Here is a 16,976-nt window from a genome sequence, read left to right on the forward strand (position 1 = left end):
TGAATAAGGTACCTTATTTGCAGTTCCAAGTCATATAAGAAGGTTCTTGCGTGTCCAAATGAGGTATAGATGAGAAACTTTCTTTGTCCTTTCAAAGTTTCTAGGAGCGCTTGTTGCAGCGTGTATGTCTCCTGTGAAAGTTGCCTCTGTCACTTCCGTGTCCGGTCTTGACACGCCCACCAAATGCGAGATTGACAGATAGGTAAAGAGCAAGGTTTCTCCAGTACAGTGTAAGCAGTCTGTATCCAAGGTGATCAGTAAGCAGTCTGTATCCAAAGCAACACGTTTCAGCTCCAAAGAGCCTTTCTCAAGCTTACTGATCACCTTGGATACACCTTGGATACAGACTGCTTACACTGCACTGGAGAAACCTTGCTCTTTACCTATCTGTCAATCTCGCATTTGGTGGGCGTGTCAAGACCGGACACGGAAGTGACAGAGGCAACTTTCACAGGAGACATACACGCTGCAACAAGCGCTCCTAGAAACTTTGAAAGGACAAAGAAAGTTTCTCATCTATACCTCATTTGGACACGCAAGAACCTTCTTATATGACTTGGAACTGCAAATAAGGTACCTTATTCAAAGTCTGTTGATTAATAATATCGCAAAAGACAAACTAAGTGTTCAATAACTATTGTGATATAATTACTGTGACATACAGAAAACGGCTCAAACACCTAGCCTAAATCTTTTGGTCATATCACAAAAAGGCTTATTTCAAAAAGGCTGAAAATAAACACCTATTGTTGAACCAGGTGTCAATAGTTGTCTTCAACAACGATCTCTAACAACTGTATTTCTACCAATTATACCTTATTTTCTACCTTTGGTGCATTTTATGAGCGAAAAGCCAAATCTTTTACAAAAAGTATTTTTAAATACCTACCAAGGTATAAACTGGACTTGCTAATTTTACACACATATATCATATACTAATTTTAGCTACACCTCAATACAATTGGTTGGTACCAACTTTCTCACATAACCACTTTAAGATTAAGCAATTTCGACTGACTGTTTTATATTGATTCTAATAAAAGAATATTATTTTTAACCAATAATCTTTGTATATTTTTTTTATTATTATTTTTTATTTTTATTTTTGAATTAGAACTTAATAATTTTAAGATATTATTCTATGAAAATTCTTTAAAAACTAAAAAACGTTTTTTTCTATGCATTTATTTATATAAACATAGACATAGAAATACAAATACTACTAAGACCATTGTCATTTGGTAGATATTAAGCCAGTGTTTGCACACAGGCGCACACATATAAGACAATCATAACTGCTACTAAAACTATTTATTCAGATGACTCGGGGTATCTGATTTTTATGTGAAGTATTATCTACCACCAGCGCATAGATTTTTAGTTGTTTAATCATAAATGTATCAACTGCCAAACATGCAAGACTGAAAGGAGTTCCCCTTATGGACTTCTGATGCCAATACCTGTGTCAGACAGGCCATGGAAACAAATCGGAATAGACTTTATAGTCGAATTACCTCCGTCAAAAAATCAAACTACCATCATGGTTGTAGTAGACAGTTTTACAAAGATGGCCCACTTCATACCTTTCCATAAAATACCAACTTCAGCTGAAACTGCATCACTCTTCATAGAACAAGTTGTCAGATTACATGGAGTACCTTCTACAGTGATTTCAGACAGGGGCTCACAGTTCACTTCTAGATTTTGGAAACATTTATGTCTCTCCCTCAGCATACAACATCACTATACTACAGCATACCATCCTCAAGCTAATGGGCAAGTGGAGAGAATCAATCAGTGGTTGGATGAATACTTACGCTGCTACTGCTCCTATCAACAAAATAACTGGGTAACCTTCTTCCCCTTCGCCGAATTTGCCTACAATAACCTAGTCAGTTCTTCCACAAAACTCACACCATTTTATGCAAACTATGGATTTCATCCCAGTATGAGTTCCATCTCTTCCACTCTCTCTGATTCACCCCTAGTTGATGAATTAAACAACGCGCTACTCAACAACTTCAAATTCATTAAAGAAAGCATCCTGAAGGCTCAAATCTCCCAAAAACACTACTATGACTTAAGACGACGAGAACCACCAAACTACCAGGTTGGAGATCAAGTCTGGTTATCAACCAAGAATCTCAAGATACAATTGCCTAGTAGGAAATTAACTCAGAAATTTTGTGGACCTTTCACCATATCTAAAATTGTAAATAAAAACGCTGTTACATTAGATCTCCCTTCAACTATGAAAATCCATAGTACCTTCCATGTTTCCTTAATAAAACCCTACAGTCCAACTAGAATCGGAACATCACACCTCCCCGCTAGCATCTCTACACAGGATTCTGATGTTTACGAAGTCCAGGAATTGATTGATTCCCGGTACTCAAGAGGAAACCTACAGTATTTAGTGAGATGGAAGGATTTCACGGAAGAGGATGATACCTGGGAACCTGCTTCTAACATCTTTGCCCCTAAATTGGTTTCCCAGTATCACAGGAAGTTTCCAGACAGACCTAGACCTCAAGCTGAGGATCAGCTTGTTTGAGGGGGGAGTCATGTCAGGGATTTTTACTTTCTGTTTCTTTAATTTGGCTGCACCTTGCAGCTCCTTTAAATCACCTGTTCATCAAGCAATCATTGCTTAGTATTTTGTTATTCCTCCATGAGTAACTCTGAGCCAACTGCTCTCTCCAGCTTCTACATTGTAAATTTATATTTTGCATATCTCCTGCAGGTCTCTTGTGTGGGCTATATATGAACTTTGAATCTACAGCACATCGTCTGGGGTTTAGGAAGTTTATCTGTGACGCTGCACTAAATCTCCCTCTTGAGTGCTTTCCCAGTCATATCAGCCCTGGCAACCGGAGTCTTTCTACAGTACTGAAGGATGCTTACCTTATATCTGCTCAAAGAACTTTCCCTACAACAATCTGGCAAACTACAAACTAAGGTATACTGTTCCTCTAATATTTTCATACCTGAAAGATTTCACTCGCTGTTTGTCTCCTACCCGCTCTCAGCTGTCTCAGCTTCAGTGACGTCACACGCTACTCTAGCTGCAGCGTGTGAACAGTGAACACGTCTCCTCTGCTGAAGTAAGTACAAACATTCAAGCTGCAAGACTTTTCGTTATCCGGATGGAAATGTGAGTACCTTAACTTGAGGATTGCCTTATTGTACCATTGTGGAAAAGAATTACTTATGTTACCGGACAATTCATTTTAAAGCTGTTGCTGTGATTTTGGAGATTATTTCACAGCCATCTAATACTTCAGTTATATGCTAATTAGGTTTATCTTACTATTATATCAATACCCATTCAGCCTAAAACTTTACCTAATCTTCTGTAACTCACTCTATGAGTTAAGAAGTCACCCCTAAAGTATATATTAGGGAATATCTAAAGATTATATTCTAACAAACTAACCTTTCACTAAAACTACTGATAACATTCAGAACCCAGTGTTATCATATCACTTAGTGATACAAAACAATATTATTTTTTATTTATTTGCTAAGTAACTGGATTACAATTTCAAACAGAAATAGGAAACAAGAGTTGCTAGTTTATTACAGGTAGCTTACGGCTCCATTTTTAACGGCTCAATGGAAAGGAGCTCTCAGTCGGAAAGCAAAAAGCATTTTTGAGAACAAATTTCTGACCTTGTGTGATCAAGACAATCAGTAGCACAACACACAGGACCAGTATTCTAGGTCTTTTATCCACTATCTGTCTCTCTCTCCTCCGTGTCCCCTGCTCTCTCTCCTCCATGTCCCCCGCTCTCTCTCCTCCGTGTCCCCCGCTCTCTCTCCTCCGTGTCCCCCGCTCTCTCTCCTCCATGTCCCCCGCTCTCTCTTCTCCGTGTCCCCCTGCTCTCTCTCCTCTGTCTCCCTGCTCTCTCTTCTCCATTTCCCCTGCTCTCTCTCCTCCGTGTCCCCCTGCACTCTATCCTCCGTGTCCCCCGCTCTCTCTTCTCCATGTCCCCCGCTCTCTCCTCCGTGTCCCCCTGCTCTCTCTTCTCCGTGTCCCCTGCTCTCTCTTCTCCATGTCCTCCGCTCTCTCTTCTCTGTGTCCTCCGCTTTCTCTTCTCCGTGTCCCCTGCTACCTCTCCACACTCTCCTCTCACTGTCTCCCCTGTTATACCCTCCTTACCCCCTCTCTCCTCTCATTGTCTGCCCAGCAATCCCCTCAAACCCCCCTGCTCTTCTCTCATGTTCTCTCCTCCTATCCCCTCAAACCCCCCTGCTCTTCTCTCATGTTCTCTCCTGCTATCTCCTCATACCCCCCTGATATTCTCTCACGTTCTCTCTTGCTATCTCCTTATAACCCCCGCTCTTCTCTCACATTCTCTCCTGCTATCTCCTCATAACCCCCGCTCTTCTCTCACGTTCTCTCCTGCTATCTCCTCATAACCCCCGCTCTTCTCTCACGTTCTCTTCTGCTATCTCCTCATACCCTCCTGCTCTTCTCTCACGTTCTCTCCTGCTATCTTCTAATACCCCCACAGTTTTTCTCTCACATTCTCTCCTGCTATCTCCTCATAACCCCCGCTCTTCTCTCACGTTCTCTCCTGCTATCTCCTCATACCCTCCTGCTCTTCTCTCAAATTCTCTCCTGCTATCTCCTCATAACCCCCGCTCTTCTCTCACGTTCTCTCCTGTTATCTTCTAATACCCCCCCCAGTTTTTCTCTCACGTTCTCTCCTGCTATGTCCTCATAACCCCACTCTTCTCTCACGTTCTCTCCTATCTCCTCATAACCCCCGCTCTTCTCTCACATTCTCTTCTGCTATCTCCTCATACCCCCCCGCTCTTCTCTCACGTTCTCTCCTATCTCCTCATACCCTCCTGCTCTTCTCTCACGTTCTCTCCTTCTATCTTCTCATAACCCCGCTCTTCTCTCACGTTCTCTCCTGCTATCTCCTCATAACCCCCGCTCTTCTCTCACGTTCTCCTCTGCTATCTCCTCATACCCTCCTGCTCTTCTCTCACGTTCTTTCCTGCTATCTCCTCATAACCCCTGCTCTTCTCTCACGTTCTCTCCTGATATTTTCTAATACCCCCCCAGTTTCTCTCATGTTCTCTCCTGCTATCTCTGCATACCCTCCTGCTCTTCTCTCATATTCTCTCCTGCTATCTCCTCATAACCCCCGCTCTTCTCTCACGTTCTCTCCTGTTATCTTCTAATACCCCCCAGTTTTTCTCTCACGTTCTCTCCTGCTATCTTCTCATAACCCTGCTCTTCTCTCACGTTCTCTCCTATCTCCTCATAACCCCCGCTCTTCTCTCACATTCTCTTCTGCTATCTCCTCATACCCCCGCTCTTCTCTCACGTTCTCTCCTATCTCCTCATACCCTCCTGCTCTTCTCTCACGTTCTCTCCTATCTCCTCATAACCCTGCTCTTCTCTCACGTTCTCTCCTGCTATCTCCTCATAACCCCCACTCTTCTCTCACATTCTCTCCTGTTATCTTCTAATACCTCCCCCAGTTTTCCTCTCACGTTCTCTCCTGCTATCTCCTTATAATCCTGCTCTTCTCTCACGTTCTCTCCTATCGCCTCATACCACCGCTCTTCTCTCACGTTCTCTTCTGCTATCTCCTCATACCCCCCGCTCTTCTCTCACGTTCTCTCCTGCTATCTCCTCATACCCTCCTGCTCTTCTCTTGCGTTCTCTCCTTCTATCTCCTCATAACCCTGCTCTTCTCTCACGTTCTCCCCTTCTATCTCCTCATAACCCCTGCTCTTCTCTCACGTTCTCTCCTGCTATCTCCTCATAACCCCCGCTCTTCTCTCATGTTCTCTCCTGTTATCTTCTAATACCCCCCAGTTTTTCTCTCACGTTCTCTCCTGCTATCTTCTCATAACCCCGCTCTTCTCTCACGTTCTCTCCTATCTCCTCATAACCCCCGCTCTTCTCTCACATTCTCTTCTGCTATCTCCTCATACCCTCCGCTCTTCTCTCACGTTCTCTCCTATCTCCTCATACCCTCCTGCTCTTCTCTCACGTTCTCTCCTATCTCCTCATAACCCTGCTCTTCTCTCACGTTCTCTCCTGCTATCTCCTCTTAACCCCCACTCTTCTCTCACGTTCTCTCCTGTTATCTTCTAATACCTCCCCCAGTTTTTCTCTCACGTTCTCTCCTGCTATCTCCTCATACCCTCCTGCTCTTCTCTCGCGTTCTCTCCTATCTCCTCATAACCCTCGCTCTTCTCTCACGTTCTCTCCTATCTCCTCATAACCCCCGCTCTTCAGTTTTTCTCTCATGTCTCTCCTGCTATCTCCTCATAACCCCGCTCTTCTCTCACGTTCTCTCCTATCTCCTCATACCACCGCTCTTCTCTCACATTCTCACAGCTTATCTCCTCATACTCCCCTGCTCTTCTCTCACATTCTCTCCTGCTATCTCCTCATATTCCCCTGCTCTTCTCTCACGTTCTCTCCTGATATCTCCTCATACCCCCTGCTCTTCTCTCACATTCTCTCCTGCTATCTCCTCATACCCCCCTGCTCTTCTCTCACGTTCTCTTCTATCGCCTCATACCCCCACTGCTCTTCTCTCACGTTCTTTCCTGCTATCTCCTCATACCCCACTGCTCTTCTCTCTCACGTTCTCTCCTGCTATCTCCTCATACCCCCTGCTCTTCTCTCACATTCTCTCCTGCTATCTCCTCATACCCCCTGCTCTTCTCTCACGTTCTCTTCTATCTCCTCATACCCCCACTGCTCTTCTCTCACGTTCTCTCCTGCTATCTCCTCATACTCCCCTGCTCTTCTCTCACATTCTGTCCTGCTATCTCCTCATACTCCCCTGCTCTTCTTTCACGTTCTCTCCTGCTATCTCCTCATACACCCGCTCTTCTCTCACAATCTCTCCTGCTATCTCCTCATACCCCCTGCTCTTATCTCTCACGTTCTCTCCTGCTATCTCCTCATACTCCCCTGCTCTTCTCTCACGTTCTCTCCTGCTATCTCCTCATACCCCCCTGCTCTTCTCTCACAATCTCTCCTGCTATCTCCTCATACCCCCTGCTCTTATCTCTCACGTTCTCTCCTGCTATCTCCTCATACTCCCCTGCTCTTCTCTCACGTTCTCTCCTGCTATCTCCTCATAACCCCTCTGCTCTTCTCTCACATTCTCTCCTGCTATCTCCTCATATCCCCTCTGCTATTCTCTCACGTTCTCTCCTGCTATCTCCTCATACCTCCCTGCTCTTATCTCTCACGTTCTCTCCTGCTATCTCCTCATACCCCCCTGCTCTTCTCTCACGTTCTCTCCTGCTATCTCCTCATACCCCCCTGCAATTCTCTCACGTGCTCTCCTGCTATCTCCTCATACCCCCTGCAATTCTCTCACATTCTCTCCTGCTATCTCCTCATACCCCCTGCAATTCTCTCACATTCTCTCCTGCTATCTCCTCATACCCCCTCTGCTCTTCTCTCATGTTCTCTCCTGCTATCTCCTCATACCCCCCTGATCTTTTCTCATGTCTCCTGCTATCGCCTCATACCCCCCTGCAATTCTCTCACATTCTCTCCTGCTATCTCCTCATACCCCCTGCTCTTTTCTCATGTCTCCTGCTATCTCCTCATACACCCCTGCTCTTCTCTCATGTTCTCGCCTGCTATTTCCTCATACCCCCTGCTCTTCTCTCGCGTGCTCTCCTGCTATCTCTTTATACCCCCCGCTCTTCTCTCGCATGCTCTCCTGCTATCTCTTTATACCCCCTGCTCTTCTCTCATGTTCTCTCCTACTATCTCCTCATACCCCCGCTCTTCTCTCACGTGCTCTCCTGCTATCTCCTCATATCCCCTGCTCTTCTCTCACGTGCTCTCCTTCTATCTCCTCATACCCCCTGCTCTTCTCTCACATTCTCTCCTGCTATCTCCTCATACCCCCTGCTCTTCTCTCACATTCTCTCCTGCTATCTCCTCATACCCCCCGCTCTTCTCTCACGTGCTCTCCTGCTATCTCCTCATACCCCCTGCTCTTCTCTCACATTCTCTTCTGCTATCTCCTCATACCCCCTGCTCTTCTCTCAAATTCTCTCCTGCTATCTCCTCATACCCTCCGCTCTTCTCTCACATGCTCTCCTGCTATCTCCTTATACCCCCTGCTCTTCTCTCACATTCTCTCCTGCTATCTCCTCATACCCCCTGCTCTTCTCTCACATTCTCTCCTGCTATCTCCTCATACCCCCTGCTCTTCTCTCACATTCTCTCCTGCTATCTCCTCATACCCCCTGCTCTACTCTCACATTCTCTCCTGCTATCTCCTCATACCCCCCTGCTCTTCTCTCACGTTCTCTCCTGCTATCTCCTCATACCCCCCTGATCTTTTCTCATGTCTCCTGCTATCTCCTCATACCCCCCTGCAATTCTCTCACGTGCTCTCCTGCTATCTCCTCATACCCCCTGCAATTCTCTCACATTCTCTCCTGCTATCTCCTCATACCCCCTGCAATTCTCTCACATTATCTCCTGCTATCTCCTCATACCCCCCTGCAATTCTCTCACATTCTCTTCTGCTATCTCCTCATACCCCCCCTGCTCTTTTCTCACGTTGTCTCCTGCTATCTCCTCAAACCCCCCTCTCTCTCTCCTCTGTGTCCCCTGCTGTCCCCTTTGCCACGTTTTCTGGAGCACATTTTTTTTTATAAAGCCATAACATTTATCATACTTATCAATCAGTCTAACGTTACCTGTGAGACAGAATGCTTGGAACAGAGCGTTGGCGCAGTGGCGTGGTTTGCACAAGCAAATGTCCTGAGCAACTGATTCTTCCCTGGGGAAAAAAAGAAAGCTTCTAAGAAAATTGAATTACAGCTCTGCTTTGGGCAGAGCTAAAGAAGCAACTGAATTACTTTAAAATAAATCAAAACAGCAGCAGAACAAAAATGTTATAAATGTCATCGCCACTTCAGTTACCAACTCTTTCAATCCACCACTTCCACTTGTGCAAAAAACAGATACAGACTCGCAACTGGCAGATGTAATACAGACTCGCAACTCGCAGATGTGATACAGACTCGCAACTCGCAGATGTGACACAGACTCGCAACTCACAGATGTAATACAGACTCGCAACTCGCAGATGCGATACAGACTCGCAACTCGCATATGTGATACAGACTCGCAACTCGCTAATATAATACAGTCTTGCAACTCCCTAATGTAATACAGACTCGCAACTCGCAGATGTGATACAGACTCGCAACTCGCAGATGTGATACAGACTCGCAACTCGCAGATGATATACAGACTCGCAAATGTAATACAGACTTGCAACTCCCTAATGTAATACAGACTCGCAACTCGCAGATGTGATACAGACTCGCAACTCGCAGATGTGATACAGACTCGCAACTCGCAGATGATATACAGACTCGCAAATGTAATACAGACTTGCAACTCCCTAATGTAATACAGACTCGCAACTCGCTAATGTAATACAGACTCGCAACTCGCTAATGTAATACAGACTTGTAACTCGCAGATGTGATACAGACTCGCAACTCGCAGATGTGATACAGACTCGCAACTCGCAGATGTGATACAGACTCGCAACTCGCAGATGTGATACAGACTCGCAACTCGCAGATGTGATACAGACTCGCAACTCGCAGATGTGATACCGACTCGCAAATGTAATACAGACTTGCAACTCCGTAATGTAATACAGACTCGCAACTCGCTAATGTAATACAGACTCACAACTCGCAGATGTGATACAGACTCGCAACTCGCAGATGTGATACAGACTCGCAACTCGCAGATGTGATACAGACTCGCAACTCGCAGATGTGATACAGACTCGCAACTCGCAGATGTGATACAGACTCGCAACTCGCAGATGTGATACAGACTCGCAACTCGCAGATGTGATACAGACTCGCAACTCGCAGATGTGATACCGACTCGCAAATGTAATACAGACTTGCAACTCCGTAATGTAATACAGACTCGCAACTCGCTAATGTAATACAGACTCACAACTCGCAGATGTGATACAGACTCGCAACTCGCAGATGTGATACAGACTCGCAACTCGCAGATGTGATACAGACTCGCAACTCGCAGATGTGATACAGACTCGCAACTCGCAGATGTGATACAGACTCGCAACTCGCAGATGTGATACAGACTCGCAACTCGCAGATGTGATACAGACTCGCAACTCGCAGATGTGATACAGACTCGCAACACGCAGATGTGATACAGACTCGCAACTCGCAGATGTGATAGACTCGCAACTCGCTAATATAATACAGTCTCGCAACTCCCTAATGTAATGCAGACTCGCAAGTTGCAGATGTAATACAGACTCGCAACTCGCAGATGTGATACAGACTCGCAACTCGCAGATGTTTTACAGACTCGCAAATGTAATACAGACTCGCAACTCGCTAAAGTAATACAGACTCGCAACTCGCAGATGTGATACAGACTCGCAACTCGCAGATGTGATACAGACTCGCAACTCGCAGATGTGATACAGACTCGCAACTCGCAGATGTGATACAGACTCGCAACTCGCAGATGTGATACAGACTCGCAACTCGCAGATGTGATACAGACTCGCAACTCGCAGATGTGATACAGACTCGCAACTCGCAGATGTGATACAGACTCGCAACTCGCAGATGTGATACCGACTCGCAAATGTAATACAGACTTGCAACTCCGTAATGTAATACAGACTCGCAACTCGCTAATGTAATACAGACTCGCAACTCGGAGATGTGATACAGACTCGCAACTCGCAGATGTGATACAGACTCGCAACTCGCAGATGTGATACAGACTCGCAACTCGCAGATGTGATACAGACTCGCAACACGCAGATGTGATACAGACTCGCAACTCGCAGATGTGATAGACTCGCAACTCGCTAATATAATACAGTCTCGCAACTCCCTAATGTAATGCAGACTCGCAAGTTGCAGATGTGATACAGACTCGCAACTCGCAGATGTGATACAGACTCGCAACTCGCAGATGTTTTACAGACTCGCAACTCGCTAAAGTAATACAGACTCGCAACTCGCAGATGTGATACAGACTCGCAACTCGCAGATGTGATACAGACTCGCAACTCGCAGATGTGATACAGACTCGCAACTCGCAGATGTGATACAGACTCGCAACTCGCAGATGTGATACAGACTCGCAACTCGCAGATGTGATACAGACTCGCAACTCGCAGATGTGATACAGACTCGCAACTCGCAGATGTGATACAGACTCGCAACTCGCAGATGTGATACAGACTCGCAACTCGCAGATGTGATACAGACTCGCAACTCGCAGATGTGATAGACTCGCAACTCGCAGATGTGATACAGACTCGCAAATGTGATACAGACTCGCAACTCGCAGATGTGATACAGACTCGCAACTCGCAGATGTGATACAGACTCGCAACTCGCAGATGTGATACAGACTCGCAACTCGCAGATGTGATACAGACTCGCAACTCGCAGATGTGATACAGACTCGCAACTCGCAGATGTGATACAGACTCGCAACTCGCAGATGTGATACAGACTCGCAACTCGCAGATGTAATACAGACTCGCAACTCGCAGATGTAATACAGACTCGCAACTCGCAGATGTAATACAGACTCGCAACTCGCAGATGATATACAGACTCGCAACTCGCAGATGATATACAGACTCGCAACTCGCAGATGATATACAGACTCGCAACTCGCAGATGTGATACAGACTCGCAACTTGCTAATATAATACAGACTCGCAACTCGCAGATGTGATACAGACTCGCAACTCGCTGATGTAATACAGACTCGCAACTCGCTGATGTAATACAGACTCGCAACTCGCAGATGTAATACAGACTCGCAACTCGCAGATGTGATACAGACTCGCAACTCGCAGATGTGATACAGAATTGCAACTCGCTAATGTAATACAGACTCGCAACTCGCTAATGTAATACAGACTCGCAAATGTAATACAGACTCACAACTCGCTAATGTAATACAGACTCACAACTCACTAATGTAATACAGACTCGCAGATGTGATACAGACTCGCAACTTGCTGATGTAATACAGACTCGCAACTCGCAGATATAATACAGACTCGCAACTCGCAGATGTGATACAGACTCGCAACTCGCAAATGTGGAACTCGCAGTTTAAAAATGGCAGAAAATAATAAATACCAGAAGAGCAGGTTTTTGTACGCTACATACTTGCGGGTTAGCTGCCATGATAGTGTAGTTGCCGTCATCGTCATTGGTAGCAGCATCAATATGTAAAGAACACGTCCCATCCACTTCTCTCCTCATTCTACAATGTTCATTTTTCTTTGATATCTGTTTTCCATCTTTAAACCAATAAACCTGAGGAGTGAGAATGTTTTTGTTTAAACAGAATAATTCACTTATGTTTCCAAGAAGTGCACATTACTCTCTCATATGTACACACAAGCGAGCACACACAAACACCTGCATATGTACACACAAGCAAGCACACACAAACACCTTCATATGTACACACAAGCGAGCACACACAAACACCTGCATATGTACACACAAGCAAGCACACACAAACACCTTCATATGTACACACAAGCAAAAACACACAAACACCTGCATATGTACACACAAGCGAGCACACACAAACACCTGCATATGTACACACAAGCGAGCACACACAAACACCTGCATATGTACACACAAGCAATCACACACAAACACCTGCATATGTACACACAAGCAATCACACACAAACACCTTCATATGTACACACAAGCAATCACACACACACACCTGCATATGTACACACAAGCAAGCACACACAAACACTTGCATATGTACACACAAGCGAACACACACAAACACCTGCATATGTACACACAAGCAAGCACACACAAACACCTGCATATGAACACACAAGCAATCACACAAAAAACCTGCATATGTACACACAAGCGAGCACACACAAACACCTGCATATGTACACACAAGCAATCACACACAAGCACCTGCATATGTACACACAAGCAATCACACACAAACACCTTCATATGTACACACAAGCAAGCACACACAAACACCTGCATATGTACACACAAGCAAGCACACAAAACACCTTCAAATGTACACACAAGCAAGCACACACAAACACCTGCATATGTACACACAAGCAAGCACACACAAACACCTGCATATGTACACACAAGCAAGCACACACAAACACCTGCATATGTACACAGAAGCGAGCACACACAAACACCTGCATATGTACACACAAGCAAGCACACACAAACACCTGCATATGTACACAGAAGCGAGCACACACAAACACCTGCATATGTACACACAAGCAATCACACACAAGCACCTGCATATGTACACACAAGCAATCACACACAAACACCTGCATATGTACACACAAGCAATCACACACAAACACCTGCATATGTACACACAAGCGAGCACACACAAACACCTGCATATGTACACACAAGCGAGCACACACAAACACCTGCATATGTACACACAAGCAATCAAACACAAACACCTGCATATGTACACAAAAGCGAGCACACACAAACACCTTCATATGTACACACAAGCAATCACACACAAGCACCTGCATATGTACACACAAGCAAGCACACACAAACACCTGCATATGTACACAAAAGCAAGCACACACACCTGCATATGTACAAACAAGCAATCACACACAAGCACCTGCATATGTACACACAAGCAAGCACACAAAAACACCTGCATATGTACACAAAAGCAAGCACACACACCTGCATATGTACAAACAAGCAATCACACACAAACACCTGCATATGTACACACAAGCAATCACACACAAGCACCTGCATATGTACACACAAGCAATCACACACAAACACCTGCATATGTACACACAAGCGAGCACACACAAACACCTGCATATGTACACACAAGCAATCACACACAAACACCTGCATATGTACACACAAGCGAGCACACACAAACACCTGCATATGTACACACAAGCAAGCACACAAAACACCTTCAAATGTACACACAAGCAAGCACACACAAACACCTGCATATGTACACAAAAGCAAGCACACACACCTGCATATGTACACACAAGCGAGCACACACAAACACCTGCATATGTACACACATACATGTACAGACACATACACCCTCTCATACAGACACACACAGATACACCCTCTCATACAGACACACACACATACACCCTCTCATACCGACACACATACACCTTCTCATACACACCCTCCTACAGACACACACACACCCTCTCATATATACAAACACATACACTCTCCTATAGACAATTACACATACACCATTTCATACAGACACACCCTCTCATATAGACATACACACACACACTCTCATACTTACATACAGACACACACACACACAACCCTCCTACAGACACATACACATAACCCTCCTACAGGCACACACACACACATAACCCTCCTTTGCACACACACATACATAACCCTCCTACAGACACACACACACACTCTCATACATACAGATACACACACATACACCCTCCTATAGACAATCACACATAAAACCCTTTCATACAAACACACACTGTCTAACAGACACACCCTCTCATACAGACACACACACACACCCTCTCATACAGACACACACACCCCCTCTCATACATACACATACATACATACACCCTCTCATACATACACACACACATACACCCTCTTATACAGACACACACACATACACCCTCTCATACCGACATTCATACACCTTCTCATACACACCCTCCTACAGACACACACACACACACACACACACACACATAACCCTCCTACAAACACACACACACCTCCTCTCATACATACAGACACACACACCCTCTCATACATACAGACACACACACACCCTCTCATACATACAGACACACACCTCGTCTCATGCATACAGACACACACACACACCCCTCTCATACATACAGACACATACACCCTCTCATACATACACACACACCCTCTCATACATAGACACACACACACAATTTCATACATACAGACACATACACCCTCTCATACATACAGACACATACACCCTCTCATACACACACACACACACACACATACACCCTCTCATACACACACACATACACCCACTCATACAGATAAACACACCCTCTCATACACACACATACACCCTCTCATACATACAGACACCCCTCCCCTCATACATACAGACACACACACCCTCTCATACATACACACACACCCTATCATACATACAGACACACACACCCTCTCATACATACACATACACCCTCTCATACATACAGACACACACACCCTCTCATACATACAGACACATACACCCAATCATACATACAGACACACACACCCTCTCATACATACACACTCTCATACATACAGACACACACCCTCTCATACACACACACACATGCACCCTCTCATGCAGATACACACACCCTCTCATACATACACACACACACACACACCCTCTCATACATACACACACACCATCTCATACATACACATACACCCTCTCATACATACACACACTCTCATACATACAGACACACACACTCTCATACATACAGACACATACACCCTCTCATACATACAGACACATACACCCTCTCATACATACAGACACATACACCCTCTCATACATACAGACACATAGACCCTCTCATACATGCAGACACACACACACCCCCTCTCATACACACACACATACACCCTCTCATACAGATACACACACCCTTTCATACATACAGGCACATACACCCTCTCATACATACAGACACACACTTCCTCTTATACATACAGACACACACACCCTCTCATACATACACACACATACACCCTATCATACATACAGACACACACACCCTCTCATACATACACACACATACACCCTCTCATACATACACACACATACACCCTCTCATACATACACACACATACACCCTCTCATACATACACACACATACACCCTCTCATACATACACACACATACACCCTCTCATACATACACACACATACACCCTATCATACATACAGACACACACACCCTCTCATACATACACACACATACACCCTCTCATACATACACACACATACACCCTCTCATACATACACACACATACACCCTCTCATACATACACACACATACACCCTCTCATACATACAGACACACACACACTCTCATACATACAGACACATACACCCTCTCCTACATACAGACACACACACACTCTCATACATACACACACATACACCCTCTCATACATACAGACACACACACACTCTCATACATACACACACATACACCCTATCATACATACAGACACATACACCCTCTCATACATAAACACACACACACCCTCTCATACATAGATACACACACATTCACACTCATATAGACAATCACACATACACCCTTTCATACATACAGACACACACACACCCTGTCATACAGACACACCCTCTCATACAGACACACCCTCTCATACAGACACATAGACCCTCTCATACATACATACAGACACACACACACCCTCTCATACATAGACACCAACACCCTCTCATACATACAGACACCAACACCCTCTCATACATACAGACACATACACGCTCTCATACATACAGACACACACCCTCTCCTACATACATACAGACACACACATCCTCTCATACATATAGACACATACACACACACCCTCTCATACATACAGACACATAAACCCTCCTATAGACAATCACACATACACCCTCCCATACAGACAAACACACCCTCTCATACAGACACACACACACACACCCTCTCATACATACAGACACATACACCCTCTCATACATACATACAGACACATGCACCTTCTCATACATACATACAGACACACATAACCCTCCTACAGACACACACAC

The 16,976-nt window shown here is 45.0% G+C and overlaps 1 protein-coding gene across 3 annotated transcripts in view; it reads right to left on the minus strand.

Annotated features, from left to right (window-relative positions):
- The window catches only part of MYPN (myopalladin), a 777,058-nt gene that overhangs the window by 192,532 nt on the left and 567,550 nt on the right, over positions 1 to 16,976 (minus strand). For all 3 annotated transcript variants that reach the window (XM_053691847.1, XM_053691846.1, XM_053691845.1), the window contains 2 exons: positions 12,229 to 12,378; positions 8,713 to 8,795 (listed from right to left, as the gene is read on the minus strand). In XM_053691847.1, the coding sequence (XP_053547822.1) occupies positions 8,713 to 8,795; positions 12,229 to 12,378 (233 nt within the window). The remainder of the gene's footprint in view (positions 1 to 8,712; positions 8,796 to 12,228; positions 12,379 to 16,976) is intronic.

Source organism: Bombina bombina, chromosome 9 (assembly GCF_027579735.1).
Source record: "Bombina bombina isolate aBomBom1 chromosome 9, aBomBom1.pri, whole genome shotgun sequence".
Classification (NCBI taxonomy): Eukaryota; Metazoa; Chordata; class Amphibia; order Anura; family Bombinatoridae; genus Bombina; species Bombina bombina.